This window comes from Canis lupus, chromosome X (assembly GCF_011100685.1).
Source record: "Canis lupus familiaris isolate Mischka breed German Shepherd chromosome X, alternate assembly UU_Cfam_GSD_1.0, whole genome shotgun sequence".
Classification (NCBI taxonomy): Eukaryota; Metazoa; Chordata; class Mammalia; order Carnivora; family Canidae; genus Canis; species Canis lupus.
In genome coordinates, this window is record NC_049260.1 from 46554229 (window position 1) to 46577919 (window position 23691).

Genomic DNA, 23691 nt, shown 5'->3' on the forward strand with positions numbered 1-23691 from the left:
AGCTGGGCCTGGGGCTTGGCTGGGGGTGAGGGTAGTGTTTGTGGGCAGCTCTGTGGAGCTTTGGGATCAGCATTGGTCTTGAGACTGAGCAGAGAGGGAATGGAATTAGCCTTATATGTGGGGCTGGATCTCTAGTTATCAAGGGTAGGACCTGGAGGCAGGCATTGGAATGATAAGTCAGGAGCAGGGCCAAGGTCAGAATTAGATTTGGAGTCAGATCCATTCATCTAACACATATTTTTAAGTGCCTACCGTGTACCAGGCACTGTTAGGGATAACACAGCTGGGATAACACAGTGAATAAAGCAAGCAAAAATTCCTACCCTTGGGGCTTCTAGTGGATTTGGGGTCAGGAATGGGACCAGGATTAGAATGAGGATCAGGGCCTGGTAGACAGCTGCCGTCAATTCAGGATCTAGGTCAGAGTTGCAGTCAGGGCTGCTGTACCCACCCAAAGTTGGAATGAGGGTTGGTACAAAGATCAAGCTTGGGATCATAATCAGAACTGACTTCAGAGACAGGATGCGGGTCAAGGTCAGAATGTGGTCTTACCAACTCTAGATTGGTAATGTAAGGTTGGGCTCAGGCCCTCTTACTTCTTCCTTGGCACCCACCTACCATGTCCTGGGGCCCTGGGACCCCTGAGGGGCCATTCACCTGATCCAGGAGATGGAGCCTGGAAACATAGGCCTTCTCAGTTTGCAGGAGCTCATTGGCAATGTGGAACACCTTCTGTTGCACAGTCAGCTGGAAAGGAGAAGAGGCAACCACTCATCGATCGCTCCGTCCCCGAACCTTCACCCAAGCCCTCAGAATTCTCAGGACAGCTCAAATGCTACTCTAAGCCCAATGCCATCCTGGAATAACCCTCCTTATTCCCCCATCTCTAGACCTGTAAACTTCCCAGCTTCAATCCCTGCCTCCCTGGTGTATCATAAAGGCCACTCCTCAATTCTGATGATACTTATGCACTCTCTCACTTGGCCACTCATGCACCCAGGCATCTGCTCTCTCCTAGCTCTGCCATCCATCAGCTTGCATAAATTGTGTAACTGCTCTGTATTTACATCTCCTCATCTACATATACTGATAATAAAAAGACCTAAGTCCCTTTGTAATTGAGATAGTTAAACGATTTATTACAAGTAGAACATAGCAGACTACAGGTTAAGTAGTCTACAAATGTTATTTATTCACCTACTCAGTTCACTGTCAGCAAAGGCTTGCCGAGTACCTGGGATGTGAAGAAAACACAGAGGTACAAAAATGTCCAAAAACTCTGCCTGTCTGCCCAGTTTCCAAATTGCTGGACACATATTTCCTGAGTCCCTGGCCTCAGCCCCCACATTTGAGCTGGGTTCTAGTGAAGAAGGTGTTCTGGCTGCAACCTAACTTAAGTGCAAGGAAACCTCTGAAAAGCAGGCTTAGGCTACTGGGCACAGAAAGGGTTTCCTGCTGCCAAGAGCCTTTGTGGCCACAGCCTCGGGTCCCTTGGGGAAGAGGAGCTCTAGCTCTTGTGCTCCTCTGGTGGCCAGCTGCTGGGAAGTCTCTCTGGATGTGAGGAAACTGAGGCTGTGGTAGGGGACTGGAGACTTGCCTAGTGTCACATAGCTACTGAGTCTTGGGATTTTCCAGCTGGAATGGGACTTTAAAGGATCCCCAAGCAGGACGCTCATCTTCAAGATGGAAAAACTGAGGTCCAGCTAGTGGTTCTCTGCTGAGGGTAGAACAATTTTCCCAGTGGGCATATGGAACTGTGCATGGTCATTTTGGTAGTTACAGTGAAGGAGGGGGCGAGGTTTGGGTTTGCAACCAATATTTAGGGACCAGGGGACCAGGGAAGCCAAACATCCAGAGTGGAAACAAAGCCCTGTTTTGAGAAATAGTGAGCTAGGGAAGAACCAAGTGTAAAAGCCAGGCTCCTCATTTTTCCACATTGTTCTGTCTCTTGGTGAACATGGGTCCGTACCTCCACAGACTCCTGTCTCTCCATTAGGGGCACTGGGATTTCTCTGTCTTTCTCATCCTCCTCCTCGTCGTCCTCCTCATCCAAGTCACTATCAACCTCCTGGGAGCCGGGCCGGTGGGGGTCAGCCAAAGGAACAGGGATACTGGCCAGGGCAGGGGGCCCAGGGCCCAGGCTGTGGCTGGGGGGCCCATCATCACTGACGAAGCAGGTCTCCTCACTGTTGGATGGCGAGCTGATGCTGTCAATGCCACTGTCCCGGTTGGGCACCTTCTCACCATCCCGGGGCCCGGGGGCCAGGAGGAACAGGCAGCGGGAGGCCTCGCCCTCGGGAAGCTGGGGCGCTGGTGGCTGCGGGAGTGGCTGTGGCAACACGGCAGGCTCTGTGGAACCTGGGCTGGGGCCAGAGGCTGGCCTATCCGAGGCAACAATCACAGGTTCTCTGAGGCGGATGGTGGACACACATGGAGGCAGGGTATTAGCTTGCCTGAGAGTCCTGTCTCATAGCTTTCCTTCCCATCCCAGGCCCACCCTCACCCCGACAGGGACCAAACTCACCTTTCAAATTTTTCAATCAGTGAGGATACTGCTGCAGAACTGGAGCTGGCTTCCAGCCTGGGGGCCAGGCCCTTGGCCACTCTGGGGTCTGCAGGCAGGGGGCGTGATGGTGGAGGGGGAATGGGCTCAGGTGGGGGGGGCATCCGGGGCATCTGCAGGTAGCTGGGCTTTGGGGGGACTGGAGAAATGGACAGGGAAGAGAGGGGAGATCCCGTTGAGCTGAGTTTAGAGGTAGCTGTCATGTCACAAGGCCCTCCACATCCCCCACCCCAGGCTGCACCTTTGCCTCAGGCAGGTGCAGAGCAAGACTGAGGCAAAATGCCAGTATGTACCCATTAGCCCTAGGTCACAGCCCTTTGCCACTAGACCACGGTGTTTCCTACCCTTCTAACAGGACTACCCCTCTGCCACTGGTCAACCTCTTCCCTCCGTCATCCCCTCTCCTGGGCCATTTCTCTGTCCACCTCTGGAACCACTTACCTTGTGGCTTTGGGCCTGGTGTCCGCTTTAGTGGTGAAGGACGCTGGCTGGGGGTTTCAGTGGGGGGGCCTGGGTCTGAGCGAAGCCTCTGTGGACCTTCTGGATGAGGTTCAAGGCTCTGGCCAGGGTCAAGGGACAAACTTTTAACCAGGATCCGGTTTCCCTGGTGCAGCGCTACAGAAGAGGAGAAGCTGGGTGTGAAGCAATTGATGTGACCCCAAAGGGGCCTGGGGTTGTATGTCTTAGCAGGTATTGGGGTATATTGGGTTTCCCTGAACACCTTTCCTGAGCACACTGTCTTTCTGGGAAGCCCCTACCACAGCCCTCAGATGGGGAGCCAGGCCCAGGGCTGTGGCTGGCTGTTTGCATCAAGAGACAAGAGTTCTTTGTGATCTGTACATTGATTCCTTGTATGTCAGCAGGCATTATTATTAGGGCATTTAGCCAGGCTAGGGGTGGATGTGAGCACCCTACAGTTTGTGTACGTGTTTGCAGCCCTTGCTTATATAGCCACAGTGAGTATGCTGAGCTTTAAGCCTTCTTCATTCTTCTTCTAAAGGTCCTGAGGATATCTGGACTTCCTTGTCTACCATTTTATATAGTGGAGTGTGCTAAAAAATGACAAAACTGTAGGGGCACCTGGCTCAGCCTTTGGCTCAGGTCATGATCCCTGTGTCCTGGGATTGAGTCCCACATCAGGCTCCCTGCTCAGTGGGGAGCCTGCTTCTCCATCTGCTTATGTCTCTGCCTCTTTCTCTGTGTCTCTCATGAATAAATAAAATCTTTTTTAAAAAATGACAAAACTGTATTTCATGAGCAAAAGTTTTGCTTCTTAAAATCCTAGGCTCTCACTAATCTGTACTGACCTCTTCTACTTCCACACCCACACACAACCACACACACTCAGCACCCAGAGTTCAGGTCGCAGGAATGGCTTTAAAATGACAGGCAACAAATACAGAAAATGGGAGGTCTTTTGCACCATCCCTCTTCCCTACTGTGAGCTCCTGAAGTCCACCTCTGTCTTTGGTCCTAGGGGAGATGATGGTTGTATTTGGGACAGAAGACTCCATCTGAAAGACAATGAGGGACCCTCCAGGATGACATGTCCCAAAGGGAAGGAGCGTGGGGGCTCAGGTGGGCCTGGCTAGGCAGGGAGTTGTGGAAGTCAGTGTGTGTGTGTGTGGGGGCGAGTGGGGGACAGAGAGGGAGGGCAAACCACAGCCACGCACAGCCACAGACTCTGTTACCCTGCATTACAGAGTCTCATACCAACCAGTCACAAAAGGGCCCACTCAGTTACAGAGCCACATGGAGTTATTTAGACTGTTTCATACAACTGCAAGACCTCACAAATCCTTTTTTCTTTTAAAAAAAGATTTTATTTACTTATTCATGAGAGATACACAGAGAAAAGCAGAGACACAGGAAGAGGGAGAAGCCCTCTGCAGGGAGCCTGATGTGGGACTCGATCCCAGGACTCCGGGATCACACTCTGAGCTGAAGGCAGACGCTCAACCACTGAGCCACCCAGGTGTTCCTGGACCTCACAAATTCTAATATCCAATCACATGTCATCATGCTCCTGAAAGCCCAGTCACACACAGTCACAGAGACCCACAGTCATAAAACCCACACAGCCCCAGGGTAGCCCATACACAAGCACAGTCATGCACGGTCACAAAGACAGTCATGCAGTGGCAAGCCTATCATTTTATACAGTTTAATACAATAATTTCCCAACTACTTCCCATCATGTATACTCCTCAAATATGGTTGCACTGAGTCACAAATATATACGGTGAAATTTATACTGTGTCTTGCAATTGCAGGGCCCTGGTGTGTCATATGTACCATAATATGGTGTTGCATGTTCACATGCCTACAAGTGGTCCACATGGTCACAAGGACTATAACCACACAGGGTCATTATACCACATTAGATACAACCTCATACAACTGGATGACATCACAAAGTCACACACTGCCATGTTTCCAGAACACAAGCAATCACAGACATATGCCCTGATTTACTACTCCATCATACTCATGAAACAAACATGTCCAAGGTGTCCTTAGGTCTTAGGGGCTCAGGCATACATACACACCTAACATGTGCCTACTGGTCTGAATGGTTGTGGTGTCAATAATGCCATCTGATGCAAAAACATACAGATACAACATGCAGAGACACTCTACAGGGTCACATGGGCAAAAAAAAGTCACAGGGAATTTTAGGTCTTCCAGTCTTGGAGGGAAGGAACAGCCCAACCCACAGCGTTCCAGCAGCTTCCCTGGGTCTCTGGCCCCAGTCTGGCCCTACTCCAGCCAGGTAGGCCCCAGGGAACTCAGGCCATGGGCCCCTCCCAGCCCTTCAGGAACACATGCCCCAGGCCCCAGGCCAAGCCCCACTCCTTCACCCTGTATCTTGCCTTGGGTGCAGTTTCCTCACTTCCTTTCCTACCTGAGCAGGCAGGGCCTTGACTGGGAGGGAGGAAGTGCTCCTCTCAGTTCAGTTTAGCCTGCCCTGCTCAGCACCTCCTAGCCTGGTCCTGCCCTGCATTTCCCTGAGTGTGGGGTTGAAGAGGATGAATCACTTGGAGGGTGGCACATAAAGAGACACAGTTTGAGAGACATATGGCCAGAGAAAGCAAGACAGAGTATTTGACAGTGTCAGAGATCCAGGAGGCAAAGCCAGGCACCCCATTGTGCAGACACCTCCACCCCCAACCCCTCAGAGATGCATGTGTAGGTGCAAGGGTCTCGGGTGCCCCTTGTATGCCTCCTCAGGGCTCTACCCAGTCCTGTCTCCACCCCTCAAAGCAGGCAAGCCTCCCTGGGGGAGTCCCCCCTACCCAGTCTGTTACAGAGCAGCTAGGTGGGTGGGGGGGCCTGGCTGGTCTTCTCTTTCTTGGCTCCATTGCCTGCTCTGGGGAGAGGATGGGATGACCATACCATCCTTTGTGGCCCTGCTGTGGCCCACCCTCCACTCCCTCTTCACCCACCTCACCTGGGAGCCGACCAATGGGCCTGCTCTTCTTTCTCTCTGCCTCCTTGCAGGCTGCCCTGCAGAATGGGAAGCTGGATAAAATTCAATTATTCTGGGACACTCTTGATTCCCAGAAGAGAGGGGGCAGGGACTGTGAGCTCAGTATCTAATGAGGAGATGAAGGCAGAGAAAGGGGGCAGTGACTGGCCCAAGGTCACACAGCAAGTCAATGGAAGAGCTTCAGCAGATTGGTCCTACACTGGACTCCTTTCTTAACCCTGCTCTTCCAGGGGAAGCTGGAAAAGAGAAGCAGGAGGGGCAGGGCTGCACCCCAGTGCTTCAGAAAGTCATGAGCTGCAGTGTGGCTAGTGAGTGCAATACTTCTATACCCACCTACAGGGAGATGACATCAGGGTTCCAGTTCCTAGGCCTGGCCAAGAACCAGCTGAAGCTCTGCTGAAGGAAGAAGGTTCAAGATCCCTCCCTTTCCTGTTTTAGAGCTCCTCATGCCTGTTCCTCTGCCTACATTTCCCTGTCTCCTCCTATGTTTTCCCTCAGTGGCCCCCTTGTCCCCAAGTCTTGCTCCCTCCAGGTGGGTAGATGGACCTCCAGCTTAGGTCATGGTATTTATCTGCACAAAAGCCTTCTGTGACTTCCCACTGCCCATGGGGAAAATAGGAACTTCTCAGCTAGGTCTCCATGGCACCTCACAGCCCCATGCAACTCTCTGGCTTCCCTAGGCTTAGTTCAGTTCTCCCAGATACTTCTGAGCCCTGCTCTGAGCCCAGTAGACTCATTACAGGAAGATGTGAAAATTCCATCTCTGCCCCTAGGGAGCTCCTCAAGGAGGCCTTCTCCCTTTTCGGATACCACAGCCATTCCCACGGCCCCATCCCATCCCACCTGGCTAGGTCCTGCATTGGTTTTCTCCAGACCATTTTGTATAGTTGACAACCCACAGCATTGTCTCTCACACACTCACACTTGCACATCTGACAGAGTCCTCCACCAGCACTGCCCCTTCCACTACTGGGTTTACCAGAGTCCCCAGTGCCCATCAGAGCAGAGGCCACAAAGGACACTACCCCACTCACAGAAAGTCACACCACCAAACTTTATTTTGTATTTTTATTTTTTTCACCAAATTTTATAATACTTGGTGAAAATGTACCCAGCCACACATTGACAATGCATAGCCCTCAACGACCTAGTGAGAGCTGCAAAGTTGTTCACACATCCATATGTAACGTGCTCAGCATATTATGCTTGCACACAAGCATTGCTGCCATTCTGGCGTCTCCTGCAACTGACTGGAAGCATACCCTGGGCCCCCCAGGAGTGCCTGGGACCTGTCCCAGGTCTTCCTGTGGGGGTGGGGGTATACAGTCCCAATAAGCCTTCAGCAGGCAAAAGGTAATCTCATTTTAACCCTCAGGGAGCTCCCAGTCTCAAAGACAAGAAAGTGTCATTCAGGAAAAGCTAAGTGGGGCTCAGGAAGTACAAGGGGGTCAGCCTGTTGGTACTGGAGAAGCTCAGGGTGGGAGGGGAGGCTGGGGACAGGGTGACCAGATAAAATACAGAATGCCCAGTTAAATTTGAATTTCAGATTAACAATGAATAATTTCTTAGTATAAGCATGTCTTATGCATACTTATACTAAAAATTTATTACACCATACTAAAAGACTGTTGGTAGACTATCTGAAATTCAAATCTACCTGTACTTTATTTGAGCAAATTTTCACAACCTCAAGGAGGGCTTAGAGTGAATGAGGCAGAGCCGGACCTCTGAAGCGGCACCTGGCAACGAGAGCCCCCTAGTCTCTTGTCCATTTAAGCCTCTGGCAAGCTGTGGGCTCTACCCAATTTCCCTGCAATAAGCACCTAAATGCTCATGACCGTGACATTATTTCAGGGATAACCTTGAATCTGGTCTTATTTATTAAAAGACAAGGTCAATCATTTAGAATCTGTGGTATATGACTATCCCAAAGAGGGGTGGGATTGCTGCACTCATTGACTGGACTGTGTGTATTGAGGTGTTGTGGCACCCTCCTTAGGAAGAGTGGATTCGGGGGTGCCTGGGTGGGTCAGTCGGTTGGGTGTCTGACTCTTGATTTTGGCTTGGGTCATGATCTCAAGGTTGTGAGATCAAGCCCTGAAATGGACTCCAGGCTGGGTGTGGAGCCTGCTAGAGGTTCTCTCTCCCTCTTGCTCTGTCCCTCCTCTGCTCTCTCCCTCTCTTAAAAAAGAAGGAAGATTTGGCTCAGGAGTCATGCAGAGTCAACCCCCCCCACCACTAGTTGTGTGACCCTGGGTAAACCTCTGTATCTATCTGAACCCCAGTTCCCTTGTCTGTAAAATTGGATAGTAATCATAGCCCCCAGATTTTGGGGAGCCAGTAAAACAAAGAAGGGAAAGAGCATAATGCCCCCCACCAAACACAGCAATGTGCGTTAAACTTGAAAGCCAACAGAACCACACAGCCACAAAGATACAAAACTGTGCACACAGATACATAAACCCACAGGCCACAGGCTGTAATCCAACACAAAGCTATTGGCACACCAAGAAACATAGCCAGCCCAGCCAGAGATGGACACAGAATCCAGCCCCACTCTCCTCAACAGCTCCTCAGATCAGGGCAGGATTCCTACTAGAGCTGGCATGGCAAAGAAAAGACAATGGTACCCCAACCCGCAATTCACACTCCATTCAAATTCAATTGAAAATACAAATCAGGGATCCCTGGGTGGCGCAGCGGTTTGGCGCCGGCCTTTGGCCCAGGGCGCGATCCCGGAGACCCGGGATCGAGTCCCACGTCAGGCTCCCGGTGCATGGAACCTGCTTCTCCCTCTGTCTATGTCTCTGCCTCTCTCTCTCTCTCTGTAACTATCATAAATAAATTAAAAAAAAAAGAAAATACAAATCATACAAAACTGTAAAATAAAGGTTAAGAAGCATAATAGAGTTTTAGATTTTTCCATGACAACTTACTGTTATTGAAATAACAAAATCATTCCAAAAATTGTTTCTGGTTGCTACATGCCCCTACTTGGCAGGTGCCCTGAGTGCATGCTTTGGGGCCCCTGGCAGAGCAGGTCTGTCCTCTAGCTGTTGGAAGATAAGGACTCCTTCATTTGTCCATTTCCACTGGAATGACCCTGCCTCTCCCTCCCCTCTTTCTGGTAATTTCAGCTCCCAGCATTCCCCTCCCTGGCCAGCAACACCCTGTCTCCCATCTCCTAGTTGTAGCCTTGGCTTAACCTCAAGTCAGCTAACAGGGCCTCGGACTGGACCTCAGCCATTAACTCCATGGTGACCTGGGCAGTTGCTTCACAACTCTGGACCCCAATTTCCCCATCTGCAAAATGGGGGAGAATATGTGTGTGCTCCTCATTTGGAAGACCTGGTGAGATGCTAGAGGGGGCAGAGGCTGGTCCCAGCACTCAATCCTCCAGACCCCCACTGCGTGCTTCTTCCTATAACCCCTAGACCTCAGTCTCTCTAGGCTAAGAGGTAGGACAGTTGGAATTCCTGGGGGTGGGGTGGGGTGGTGTGGGGTAGAGAAAGGGAACAGAGAGAGTGGAAAGAAAAAACAACAGGCAAATGAAAAAGTGTCTTTTGGAAAGCCAGCTCTGTTGGGAGAGGAGGGGTGAGGGGTGAGGGGAGGGGGAGCAGAGGGGGAAGGGTGTACCTCAGTTTGAGAAAAAAGCAGGGGATAAAGGCCTAACTGCTCCACTTCTTCCCATCTCCCCCTTGAATGTGAGGTCCAGCTTACACCTTTATTTTAAGATTTTATTTATTTATTCATGAGAGACCCAGAAAGAGAGGCAGGCAGAAACAGGCAGAGGGAGAAGCAAGCTCCATGCAGGGAGCCTGACTGTGGGTCTCAATCTCGGGCTCCAGGATCATACTCTGGGCTGAAGGTGGCGCTAAACCGCTGAGCCACCGGGGCTGCCTGGCCTACACCTTTGGGGCCAGACTAACTCAGGCCTTGCTTGGCCTGACAGATGTTCTCTCAGAAAGTTCAAACACAAAGCTCAGTCAAGGGTGAGAAACGCAGGAGGAGCTGTCTACAGGAACCCTGTGGGTAGATTTGAAAGTTCCTTCCTTGAACTGGACTGGTCTTCTGAACATAAGGACTCTGCAGAAAAACAGAGGCACCTTGTGCAGAGTGAAGGCATTTTTGAAAGTGGAAACCATTTTGGCAAGTAAGGAGTTTCCTAGAATGTTCTGTCCTGCAAAATAGAGAAGCTTTCTATAAAATGGAGGTCTCTTTGACAAAAAGAATACCCCTTCTGTAAAGGGAAGAAATTTCTACAAAGCAGAGGAGACTTCTTCAAAATGGAGGGACATTCTATAAAGTGAGGAGAGTTCTATAAACACCTTTTTGTAAAATGGATGATCTGTCTGTAAATGAAGGACTCTGCCAAACAGAAGACTCTTTTGTAAAATGGAAGAAGTCTCTTGTAGAGTGAGGCCCCTTCTGTAAAGTGAGGGATGTTTCTATAAAGTGTGTACCCTCATGTAAAGTAAGGACCTTTCTGTAAATTGGGACAGCATTAGGCATGAGGGAATGGTAAGAACTGGGGTAAACTGGAGACCACATGTCTCACCTGAAGTAGGGGTAGTAGCTCCTCCCTTCTATCTAATGGTCACTTTGCAGGAACAGGGCCCTGTGTTTTCAGATCTTCCAATATTTCAAGAGAATCAGAAATGCAGACTTCTACGTGGAATCCCCTAATTTTGAAAATGGTGAGTAGGCCAAACAAAATTTGTGAGTCAAATTCAACTTATGGGCCACTACTTTGTGGTATCTGAAGTAAATGGTCCTTAAGGCCCCTTCCACCTCCACCATTTACCTTCTGTCCTATCTGACATGCTCTGGCCTTTGGGTGGCAGCTCTGGAGGTCCCTTCTTCCACCCCCACTGCTAGGGCCCAATCTTCTCTAGGCCTGAGCAGGCTCATGCAATACTTGTCAGCAGTTCCCTGAACCAGAATCTGCCTTTTGTTCCACCTGCTCCAGTTCACACTTTGCCCTGTGCAAGACACCTGGAGAAGAGACTAGGGGATTTCAAGAACCTTCAGAACTCTCTGGAACTCAAGGTGTTCACTGTTTAGTGGAGGATATAAAGTATGTGGGGTTTAACTGTTTGTTAAGCACCTACTCTGGGCTGGGCATTGTGTTGATGCTTTCCTGTATGGCATCTTCCTAACAACTCTGTGTACTATTAGCTCCACCTTATAGGCCACAAAACTGAGACACAGAGAAGCAAAATCACTTGTCTGAGGATACACAGTTAGAGCTGGGACTGGATCCCAAGCATGTCTGTGTCCAGAGTTACAGAGCAGCATATCCTCAGCCAATGTTTGCTGAGTTGGGAAAGAAATCACATTTGGAGGGAGGAGTGGGGATGACTTTCTAAAGGAGGTGGTTTTTGAGTTCAGCCATCCAGGATGGCATGGTCCTGCAAGCAGGGGAAGAAAATGAGCAAAGGTGTGAATACTAGGTGGAAAAATGAAGGGCACAATGAATAGAGTCCTGGGTTTGTAAAAACGTTCCAGAACAGGAGCAACGGGCAGGAAGGGCCAAAAGACAGACAGGCACCCCCGCCCACACACACATTAGCCACAACCACAACTAAGATACAGAACTCATAGGGAGTAGAGACAGACATTGGCACAGGAACACACACACACACACACACACACACACACACAATGCAAGCATATGCACACACAAGACCTCCGTACAGCAATCCACATCTAGAAACTCCCAGGGGCTTAGACAGAATCAAGGTGACACACAAGCAGGCAAACAGGCACATAAAACAAATGCAGACCCAAAGACACACACAGATACACCAAAAGAAGAACATTACGATATATACAGAACATACCCTTGGGGACAAAGACAGCCAAGCAGCCAGGCACATGTGCACGCACGCAAGTACACACATGCACACACGTGTACACACACACCACACAGCCACATGGGAGCACAGGCAGCCCATCCCTCTTGCAGTTGCTGGATTGCTGGAAGGGTCTGGCCACCTCCTCCTTGTGTCTCTGGACCTGAGGCCAGAGAAAGATGAGGGTGGTTGCTCCACCTCCAGGAGGGGCTGGGGACTTCAGAGGACAGGAAGGGAAGGGAGTGGAGCTGCAGCTGGGAGCACTGGGGCATAATTACCCAGTGCTGGGGCTGCCACGCTGGCTAGGATTTCCCTTCTGTGAGGACAAAGCCAGTAGGGGATGGCCCCTCTGACCCCTGCTGTGTGTGACCCCAAGGACCCCAACATCTACCCATGTCCCTTCCCCTTTTACCAGAAGCCTGGTCAAATTTGAGAGTTAGTAACAGAGAGATCATGAGGGAAAAAGGCAAGGGGACAGAGAGAGAGAGAGAGAGAGAGAGAGAGAGAAACCAAGACTAGGAGGGAGAAGACTGAAATGAAGACTGCAGAGAGCCGGACAGCTGGAGAGGGAAGCTGTAAAAGGGGGGTGCGGCAGAAGGGAGCCAGGGACAGCAAGGGATGCAGCCTCAGAGAGGCAAAAGGGCAGAAACAAAAAGGGCAGAACCATTTGTGGAATGTTGGCTACAATGAGTGCTGTGAGGATCTTTACCTGTGGCAAATTCTTAAGACAACACTAAGAGGTGGGCATGATAACCCCATTTTACAGATGAGAAAACAGGCTCAACAGAGGTGAAGAAACTTGCCCAAGGTCACACAGAACTAGAAAGAGGCAAAGCTGGGTCTGCGGGTGGGGGGCAGTGTTTTCCCCACTGCATGACCTTGCAGGAGGAGACTCAGGACCCAGAGATCCCTGAAGGAATTCTCCAGAGAACAGAAGCAGTGAGGCTTAGAGACTGGAGCCCCTAAGAAATGCACAGTAAGAAAGACCCACACCTTCCTTGCCCTACTCCCTGCCACCCCTGGGGCTATGTCAACACCTGGAATGCATTAGGCAGGGAGGCCCTACCTAGGGGAACTGGGAAGAAGTTGGGGGGGGGGAGCAGGGAAGGTGAAGGGGAAGGCAAAGGTATCGGTGTGGGCAGCTGCTGTGTGCCTACCAGGTCCAAATGAAGGGCTTCTAAGCCTGCTGCAGCTCCCTGGGGCCAGCCTTGCCAGTCCCGCCTTTCCCCGCTTTCTACAGGCACCTTTCCTCTGTGACTTAACCCCTTCCACGCGCAGGCTCCACAGGAAAGCACCACAGAGGGCCTAAAGCTGTCAGCATGAGGAAGAGCCTCCCATTCCCTCTGGACCTCAACCACACACCTGTGCCCTTTGCCCTCCTGCTCTTAACTTTGGGGCCAAGGTGGGCACAGCTGATGCCTGCCTACTGGGCACAGCCATCTGGATGCCTCATCCCCTGTCTTCAGACTCCTCAGATTCAGTGCATCCCAAGCCACATCCAGCGCCTAGTGGCTCCTCCTTCCTCCTTCTTTCCCCATCCCAAGAGTGGCACATCCATCCTTGCAGTCCCCCAAGCCAGAGGCTGGGTTTTCTCTGATGTCTCCTCCCTCTCCCTCAAATCACACATCCAGCCAGACCCCAAGCTCTCGCACACTAGACTTTCTTAGCTTTAGAATCCATAGGCTCTCTCCCATTCTCCAGCTTCCTAACTGGTTTCCCTCCAATCCTCTCTACAAGGTGTTCTCCACACCACAACCAGCTTATCAAAACACAGTTGGCTTCAATTCCTGCAGCCCTGCGAAGGGCTCCCCTTGCTTCCAGGGAGAACTCCAACCTCCTGAGCTTGGGAATAAGGGAGGCCCAGCTCAAGAACACTTCCCTGCCCCCACCCTCCAGCCACAATGGCCTCTTGTCTGTTCCTCGAAAGTGCTCCCTTCCGCCTGGGGCTTTGGCACATGCTGTTCCCATGGCCTGAATGGCTCTTCCGCTTTGCCTTACCTCTGGACTCCTATTCATCTCCGGAGTCTCAACTCAAGTGTCCTTTTTTCCCTACTTAACCCCCTCCTTGTATGTTCCTGCAGCATCTGTGCTTAGAATTTCTCCATGCAGCTCTTGCCTGCTAGAAAGAAGCTCCGTGAGCAGGGTTGTGCCTGTCTTGTTGCACACCAAGCACCTTGCACAGGACCAACCACAGGGTATGTCCTCAATAAACATTCATTGAATAAAGAAATGCCTTTCTTCTTCCCCTTTTCCCTTCCCTTATCTGCCAAGGATTTGTTTCCAAGTATTTATTGATGCCATGTTATATGCCAGACAAAGGTGATGATCAGGTCCCAGTGTTATAAATGGAAGAAACTAAGGCCCTGAGAGGGGAAAGGAGGCCTGGGGGCACAGTGAGCCAGTGGCAGAGCCAGGAGCACCGAGGCTCCTGCAGCTACTGCCTTGCATCCTAGTCTCCAGTTCCATGCATGTTTTGAAGCACCTTTTGGAGATGTGATGCCTCCCAAGTCTAACAAACTGGGTATTGGAGCCCAGAGAGGCTGGGCTCACTGCTCCAAGGATGTCTGCTCTCTCCCAGAGGAGGGAACATAACTCTGCAGGGCCAGCCAATGGCAGACTGTGCTTCCTGCCCTCATTCCAGACAGGTCCTGGCCCCACCCAGCCAGAATCTGGCCAGCTCCACATCTGCCTAAGGCATTTAGCTAACTGGCCCCCAGAAAGCCATGCTTGGAGTCTGTCTGGGATACAGCTACCACTCACCCTTGAGGAAGCAGGTAGCTCCAACCAGGCCCCCCCACAGGGACAGAGGCACCTGAAAGGGCTCAGGATCAGGGGTGCCAGCCATCTGCAACTTGGAAACTTCCATTCCTTTAGTCCTGTGTGGGAAAGTCCTCCCCCCCCCCCCCCCCCCCCCCGCTAACCAGAGTCTTTCTATGCTGTTGTGTTTGTTTGGAGGGCCCCAACTGACTGAACAAAATCTGGGTCTTTTCCCAGACATTCCCTCAGGATCTCAAAGTGCTGCTCTCCAAAAGTCCCCGGCAGAGCCCACCACCCTCTCCTGTCATGAGCCCCCTTTTCTTTCCATGAGCAACCTCCCTCTATGACCTCTCTGGGATGCCCTCAAAAGGGAGAACACTGAGGGAGCCACAAGAATTTACTTTACTAATGTTTGATTTGCTTTTCAGGAGGATTGCTTTGGTTCTTGGCATCAGCAACTACCCTGGGTATATGTAAAATGGGTCTCAGCTTTATGCAAATGTGCTTTAAAAACTGCCCTCCCTCAGAGGTGCCTGCATGGCTCAGTGGGTTAAGCATCTGCCTTCAGCTTGGGTCATGATCCCAGGGTCCTGGGACTGAGTCCCATGTCGGGCTCCCTGCTCAGTGGGGAGCCTGCTTCTCCCTCTCCCTCTGCTCCTCCTCCTCCCCCTACTTGTGCTCTCTCTTAAATTAATAAATTAAAAAAAACTGCCCTCCCTCCCCAAGGCATTTCTAAGGAAAAGTTTGGGCAGATCATGAATGATCCACCTGAGTGTGACTCTGCTGACCTCACTATCTATGTCTTCAGGGATGGGACTGGCCCCCAGAACCACATACAACTTCTCCCCATGAGCTGCTTTGTGACCCCTGACATGCACTGGTGGTGAGAATTCCGAAGCATCTCTGGCCCAGAGAGCTCTCTTCTGAGCTTTCCAACCCTACATCAGGATGCCTGCTGGCCACTTCCACCTGGATGTCCCCCAAGGCCTTTCAAACTCAGTATCCTCCCTCAAACCTGCTCCTTCTCTTGGTCCCACTGCCATCCACTGGGTCACTGTAGTTGGTTTCAGACAACAACCCAAACTCATCCCAGACTATTCCTTTTTCCTTGGCCTCTACATCCAAGCTACCACCAAGGCCCGTCCATGTTAGCCCCTAAATATCTCTCAGATCTTATTATCCTCACCTACTGCCATCACTGTAACCCAAGCTATGATCACCTGTCACTGGGAAGACCATGACCTCGACCCGCCTGTGTCCCTGCTCCTATTCTTGAATCCCCACCATCTACTCTCCACATGTAGCTACGGGGATCTCCCAAATACCCACATCTGGGCACATCATTCCTTTGCTTAATAAACCCTTCAATAGTTACCCCTTTGCCCTCAGGATAAAGTCCCTTTCCCAGCCTTCTCCCTTACTCCTCTCAAAACCACTCCCAGTTCCCAGGATGTCCCATGTCTCAGTGCCCTTGCTCCCACAGAAATTCTTACCTGAACCACACTCCATGTTCCTCCTAGCATCTAAAGCTTGCTGACACCCTTTAGAACCCTTGCTTTGGGCCAGGCCCTGTGGTGGGTGCTACTGATGCCAGGGTGTCCTCTGCCTAGAGTCCCAGAGTTGCAATTGCTTTCCAACTTGAAGTGCCAAATGGCAGCCATTCACAAGAGCTAGGCATAGATGGTAAGTTGAGGCAGCCAGTGATTGTGCATATGTGAGTGAAGGGTTGACTTGCTCCCTTTAGTTTAGATTCTCATGCCTTCCTTTGGGGTTGGGAGAGAGGGTGGTAGGCCCACATAGGGTCCTGAGGAGAGGGCCTCAGAGTGGAGGCCTACATATTCTCCTGGCTCTAATCATGCTGGCTCACTGTAGGACCATGAGTAAACTGTTTCTCTGAGCCTCCACTACCCCAACTAAAAATCAGTTCCCATTCTAGGCTGTGCATCAGAATCACCTGGGGATTCCTGGATTGCAACCCCAAGATTCTGGAGCTCCTCACACTTACTTTTTTCATTTTTAAAAAAAGATTTTATTTATTTATTCATGAGAAACACACAGAGAGAGGCAGAGACACCGGCAGAGGGAGAAGCAGGCTCCATGCAGGGAGCCCCAAGCGGGACTCAATCCCTGGTCTCCAGGATCATGCCCTGGGTGGAAGGTGGCACTAAACTGCTGAGCCACCGGGGCTGCCCACACTTACTTTTTCTCAAAGTCAACAGGGGATTCTGATGTTCACCCAGTTTGGGAAACCCAGAACCATATGGTGTCTAGGGCCCTTTCCAGCTCCCATTCTAACTCTTGAAGTATCTGATGATGCCCTAGGCTCCAAATTAGAGGGAGCCAGCCCTCTTGCTGCCTCCTCAATTGGCTCAGTTCTCCTACTACCCATGGAAAGACTCTTATGTCAGGTACAAATATTTCGACTGAGACGGGCCCCAGGCTACTCCCCATCCAGCATCTGGAAAGATATTCTAGGCCTCAAAACTGAGAAATAGCATAGGGTTTCCCTCAAATCTCTATGAGCAAACTTACAGCTGGGTACTCCTTTCTGACTCTCTCAAAGCCCTCTCTGGCATCGCTTTCCAGGTTTTATCAAACTGGAAAATGGGTATAAAAAGGATCGCCCGGGATCCCTGGGTGGCGCAGCGGTTTGGCGCCTGCCTTTGGCCCAGGGCGCGATCCTGGAGACCTGGGATCGAATCCCACATCGGGCTCCCGGTGCATGGAGCCTGCTTCTCCCTCTGCCTGTGTCTCCTCCTCTCTCTCTCTCTCTGTGACTATCATAAATAAATAAAAAATTAAAAAAAAAAAAAAAGGATCGCCCCCCTCACCAGAAATCAAGGTAACTAAAAGAGAAAACACTTTGAAGCAACTGAAGGGTTTTCACATGGATAGTATATAACTACAGTGGACCCTTGAACAACACGGTATAAACTGCACAGGTTCACTTATATGTGTGTTTTTTTTCGATAAATATAGTATAATGCCATAAATGTATTTCCTTTTCCTTATGATTTTCTTTCTTTTTAAAAAAGATTTGTTTATGGGATGCCTGGATGGTTCAGCAGTTGAGCATCTGCCTTTGGCTCAGGGCGTGATCTCAGTTCGGATGAGTCCCACATCGGGCTCCCTGTGGGGTGCCTGCTTCTCGCTCTGCCTGTGTCTCTGCCTCTCTCGGTGTCTCTCATGAATAAATAAATAAAATCTTAAAAAAATAAAATAAAATATTTATTTATTTTAGAGACAGAGTGAGAGAGTGAGTGTGCAAGTGAGGGGAGGGGCAGAGAGAGAGAGAGAATCTTTTTTTTTTTTTTTGAGAGAGAGAATCTTAAACAGATTCTGCATGAGCGTGGGGCTCAATCTCAGAACCCTGAGATCACAAACTGAGCTGAAATCAAGGTCACTTAACTGACGGAGCCACCCAGGCATCCCTTTTCTTCCTTATGATTGCCTTAACAAAATTTTCTTTTCTCTAGCTTACTTTAAGAATAAAGTATATAATACACATGCAAAATGATTTGTTAACTGACTGTTTATGTTACTGGTAAGGATTCTGGTCAAAAGTAGCCTATTAGTAGTTTTGGGGGAGTTGAAAGTTATATGCAGATTTTTGTGCAAGTAGGGGCATGGCTGTTCATACCCCTAACTCCCCCATTGTTCAAGTATTAACTGTACTATTTTAAAAAGTACCCCCCCCCAACCAGGATGGGCCACTGGTCCCTAAGGATGGTGATTCAATAAAGGCCTCATCAGTCTGAGGGAGGAAGTCAGCAGGCACACAAAAATTTTAACATGTGGAGTAAAATGTTTCAACCCTTTAATTGAGAGGACTCTCTTTCTCTCTGTCTCTCTTTCACACACAGATACACATACACACACCCTACAACCACCAACCCTGCCCTCTTTGGGCCAATTATAGGCAAGTCCTGTGGAGAGAGAAGCAAGTCACTGTGCCTACCCCTGGGCTGGCTGGGCAGTGGGGGAGGCGGGCCTCTTACTCCCCATGCTGCTGTGAATCACACCGCCCAGTGCCTGCTTTGCCAGGGCCTGAGTAATTCCTCCACCTCCTCTTCAGAGGGTTTTTCCTTTATTTTAAAAAATATTTTGTTTTATTCTGCATGCTTCTCACCAGCAGTATCTCATAGACTCCTCATGGCATTCTCTAGATGAGGAAATTGAGGCTCAGAGAAGGGAAGTCGCTCACCCACGGTCACACAGTGAGTCAGCTAGGAATGGTTGGACAGGAAGCCAGGTCTTTCCCTCACACTCTTCTTATTCCTAATCCCTATCTTGGAGTATATATACAAAAATGCATATTTAAAAAGACAGCCATCAATTACAGACAAAGGGACTTTGCAAAAAGGATGCTGGGAACTTTGATTTGTTTTTTTGGGGAGGAGGGGAGTAGTTCAGCATAGGTATTGTGATTGGTAATTTGTAAGGATTGGTAGAGTGGGAAGGCAACTCAGAATCACTAGCATGGGGGTAGCAGCAGTGGCAGTACTACCATGTCATCAATCAGATGCTAGAGACCAGGGGTCGAGACAATGCCCAGCTACTGACTCAGACCAAGAGCATCTGGAGGGCAGGAATTCAGTTGTCCTTCTCTTAGACAATAGTTACTGGGATGCCACTATGTGCTCCCTCCATATCCATTCAAGCATTTGTTCTGTAAGAATTTATTAAGCACCTATTGTGTGCTAGGCACTGTGGTACTCACTGAGGACACAACAGGGAACAAAACAGGTACAATACCCTTGCCCTCACAGAGTTCACAATCTAGTGGAGGAAGATGGGCAATAAACAAGTAGACACATACAATAAGATAATTTCAGACTGTACTAAGGGCCAGGATGGAAGCTGTGATGGAGACTCACAAGTGGCCCTCCCCCACTCCAAAGTGGTCAGGGAAGGTCTCTTGGAGGAGGTGTCATCCGAGCTGAGACCTGAAAGATGAGGAACAAGTCAAGTGGAGAGCAGGGGGAAGAGCTGCCAGGCAGAGAGAAAAGCAGATGTAAAGACCTTGAGGTGGGAGTCCTTGAGGCATGTTTTGGGATTTGAGAGAAGGTGCTGCAGTAAGGTGTGCAAGTAGCCTGCTCCATACAGTGTCTGTCAAGGGGTGTTTGGAAAGCCTTCAGGAGCAACATGCAGAGCAGGGTGTTAAAGGCCTCTTGTCAGCTGGATATCTACAGCCCACACTGAGGGAGCCCCTGAAAATTTCCAGAGGTTCCATGACTAGCCCAAAGTCACAACAGCAGTAAGGGGCACATGTTGCTAGTACTTTATGCTTCACTACTGCTAACTGTGCTAGGTCACAGTCCCGGAGGCCTATGGATCTTGGGGATATGAGCCCCACTTAGGAGTGGGGGCGGGGTGTCCTAGAGGCTCAACAGTTCTGTCAGCATTGCCCAGTGCAAGGCAGACCAGAAATACACTGCTCTTTCTCTGTGGCTCCTGGGCTCAGGTCCACATAGGGATGTCCTCAGATGGGGGTGGCCCTGCTGGACTCCTCATACACGCAGGCCTGTGCAGTGCAAATGCCCCTCCAGGCAGCAGTCTGTGGCCCCAAACTGACATAGAGTTGCTCCACCTCTGCAAATCCAAGTTCAAGAATCCTGATTTCTCTTCACAACCATCCTTGCAGTCCTACAGCTCTATAGCTCCGCTACAACTGGTTTCTGGCCCCCACCCTTTCTGCTGTTTCCCTACCTATCAGTCCTTTCAGCCCTCCTCTCCAGCTTGACCCCCAAGGCCCACCTCCTCCACCTATCTCACTCATCAGCACCTTCTACTCCCTCCTTCCCTTGTCCTCCCGCCACACACACCTTGGCAAAACCCCAGCCTTGGATCAATCCACCGTCCCTCCTTTTTTTTTTTTTTTCCACTCATACTCCAGAGCTGCTGAACAGTAGAGAAGAAAATCACATAAGCAGAAGGCTTGGCATTACTTTTATGGTCTCCAACCTCAGTTTGGGGAAGGAGAAAGACCACAGACTTTGGACTCAAATATATCTGGTTTTGAATCCTGGCTCCATTCTAGCTGTGGGACCTTGAGCAAGTTATTTAACTTCTCTGGGCTTCAGTTTCCCACCCTACAAAATGGGGCTAATGATACCTACTTCACAAGGTTCCTGAAGATGAAATGAGAATCCACATAAAGCATCCAGTCCAGTGCCTGGCACAATGTAGGCGCTTGGCAAATGAGAGACTTCTTTTCTCTTATTCCCCCGAACAAACTCCTTTCCCCCAACCAAATTCCCCTTACTGCCTTGCAATTCTGCCCGTTTTTCTGGGCGTTCTCCCTCTCCCATTAGTCTCAGCAGATAGAAGAGAAGGGGGTGGGAAGGGTTGAGGGGGCAAGGGGACAGAGAGAGGAGACCGCGGACAGGGGTTGGAAGGACTGGACGGAAGAGAAGCGAGCGAAGGGGGTGGGGGTTGAGAAGACTCGAAGGGCCGACGGTGAGAGGGCCGGCTCCGAGGTGGGGCTTAGAGGGCCCGAAAACAAGAACCCGCTTCCAGTACCAGGCCCGTGGCCCGGGCTCCCATGCTCTCTCGATCACTCACCAGGCCGGGGCTGTGAGCCCTCCAGGTGGTAGGAGAAGCGCAGGGCCCGGTGGTGCTGTGGACTGGGGCCGCAGGGTAAGACCCGGGGGCCTGGAGGAGCGCCCAGGCTGGCGTCCGAGGGTCCGGCAAACTGAGGATCCAGGGGGCCGCCGAGAGCCGAGCCTGAGCCCCTAAGCACCGGCAGTCCTGGCTCGGAGGCTCCAGTGTCCGTGTCGGCACTGACCGGTGGAGCGGCGCCGGGGGCATTCGTGGTTGAGTGTTCGGGCTCGGAAGGCCCGGCGCCCCCCGGGACTCGGTGGCCATGCATGCTCCGGGCCTGGGCGCGGGGCTCGGGCTCCCCGCTTGGCTCCAGATCCTGGGGCGGAGGCGCGGGCGGAGGAGGCCCGGCGCCCGGCGGAGCAGCGGCCTCAGGCTCGGGGGGCGGGGCTGCGGGCTCAGCCCCACTGCGGAGATTCAAGCCCCCGGCCCGGGCCCGGGCCAGCAGCCGTGGCAGCAGTGGCAGCACCAGCAGCAGCCGCAGCCACCGCCGCTGCCGTGCCAGGCATCGCCGGCCCGGGCCCTGCGCGGGGAATGGGCTCGGCGGGGCCGGGGGCCCGCTGAGGAGCGGTGTCTAAGCGGTAGCGGCTGGGTTAGAGTCGGGGGGCTGCGCTCCGCGCGGGCTCTCTCCTGGGAGGCGAGCCACTTCCGTGGCCCCGGGGCTAGCGGTCAGTCTGTTCGGTGAGTGGGGTCTCTTTCTCCCCGAATGGGAATCGATCTGGGCTCTTCTGACTGGTCGGAAAGGGTTCTTCCTCCCGCCGCAGCGGAGGCTGGGGGGGCGGAGGGGAGGGGAAAGAGAGGGCAGGGCAGGGGAGGGAGGGAGGAGGGGATGGCGCTGGCGGGGGGCGCGCGTGTGCGTCGCGCGCTTGGGCTGCGGGGCTCGCCCTCAGCCAATCCCTCTGGACCGTGCTTCAGCCGCGGGGGCAGGGTAACAGCTAAGGCCTAGGTCTCCGCGGCGGCGGGCAGGAAGGAGCCGGAGAAGGGGGGTGGGGAGGCGGGAGCCGTCGCTGAGACAGCCGCAGCCACAGCGGCGCTGGGACCCAGTTCCTCGGGCCCGCCCCCTCGCCCGGGATTTGCGCTTGGCCACGCCCCCTGACTCGGACCCGCTTCGCTTCTCCCTGCGACAGCCCTCAAAGGCCCTCCTCCCCCTTAAACATTCCCCTCGGCCTTCGTTCCCCATCCCTCCGTGGTCCCATACTGGCAAGTCTCTGGGCCCAAATTTCTCATCTGCCTTTCCGTCCCTCTCCCAGGTCGTCCTCTGTTTGCTCGCCCTTCAGTCTCTTTTCCAGAAACCTTTCCACAGGTTCCAGAGTCTCCCTAGTGCTTGGTTCATAGAGGACTTGTCTTTGATACACTTCATTCTGCTCCGACCAGACCTTATGGTCCTTAACTTCGCCACTCTCTTGCCAATAGCCTCAGTTCTCAGGATTGTTGCATCCGCTTGGCAACATCCCAACCTTGGATCAGTCCAACTGTCCGCCTTTTCCATGCCTGCACAAAGGCAGCTAAACACTGCTGGAGAAAACTATTCACTCTCGCAGATTTGTGCCACTATAAACTCATGGTCCCCAGCATCTATGAGGCCCTCGGTACTGACCCACAACTCTACTGTGTCCCTTGGCTGCTCTTTCCCCCATGCTCCACAACAGCCCTTTCAACCTGCCCTTTCCTCAAAGTTCCAACTTCTCCATCAGCCCCCAAACTTCAGCAGATGACCTGACCTCCTACTTTACAGAGTAAACAGAAGTCACTGAAAGGAAGTTCTGGACTTCTTGCCACCCAACCTACAGGGTCCTTGCCCCTTCTCATCATCATCTAAACACATCCAGATCTCTTCCATCTGAAAACAAGTAAACAGTTGCCTAAAAGTCTCCCTCTCCAACCAGGTACCTTCTCTTCTCCTCTCTGTAAACTCCTCAAAAGTGTTGCCTATACTTGACTGTCTTCATTTTCCCACTTCGCACTTATTTTTCAACCTATTCCAATCTGCCTCCAGTACTTGCCTAATACTGTTCTCTCATCAAGGTCTGTCATGTCCTATGTCACAAAATCTAATAGAATCTTTTCAGAGGTTATCCAGCTTGACTTCTTGGTAGTATTTGGCACTTGTGACCACTCCCTCCTCCTTAAACCACTTCCATGACACCACACTCTCATTTTTCTCCTACTGCCTTGGTTAAATTCTTCTTTATTATCCAGGCTCCCCTTTGTTCAATTCTTAAATGTTGGTGCTCCTTAGGGGTTTGGCCTGAGCTCTCTTGTCTTCTCTCTATATACTCTTTCCTTCAATTATTATATTCGCTCCCATGGCTTCAATTATCATCTCTTTGCTGATGACTCCCAAATTGATAGCTCAAGTCCAGATACTTCTCCTGACCCATGCATTCAACTGGTTATTAGGCAGCTCTACCCGAGCACTCCAGAAG

At 51.3% G+C, this 23691-nt stretch overlaps 1 protein-coding gene across 1 annotated transcript in view; it reads right to left on the bottom strand.

The window, feature by feature from the left end:
* FGD1 (FYVE, RhoGEF and PH domain containing 1) overlaps positions 1 to 21644 on the bottom strand; it is a 44063-nt gene extending 22419 nt beyond the window's left edge. Inside the window, exons 1-5 of the mRNA XM_038587522.1 lie at positions 21230 to 21644; positions 3005 to 3178; positions 2525 to 2702; positions 1970 to 2408; positions 658 to 747 (exon numbers count right to left, since the gene is read on the bottom strand). Coding sequence (XP_038443450.1) covers positions 658 to 747; positions 1970 to 2408; positions 2525 to 2702; positions 3005 to 3178; positions 21230 to 21536 — 1188 coding nt within the window. The 5' untranslated portion in view covers positions 21537 to 21644. The remainder of the gene's footprint in view (positions 1 to 657; positions 748 to 1969; positions 2409 to 2524; positions 2703 to 3004; positions 3179 to 21229) is intronic.
* Positions 21645 to 23691: the final 2047 nt, after the last annotated feature.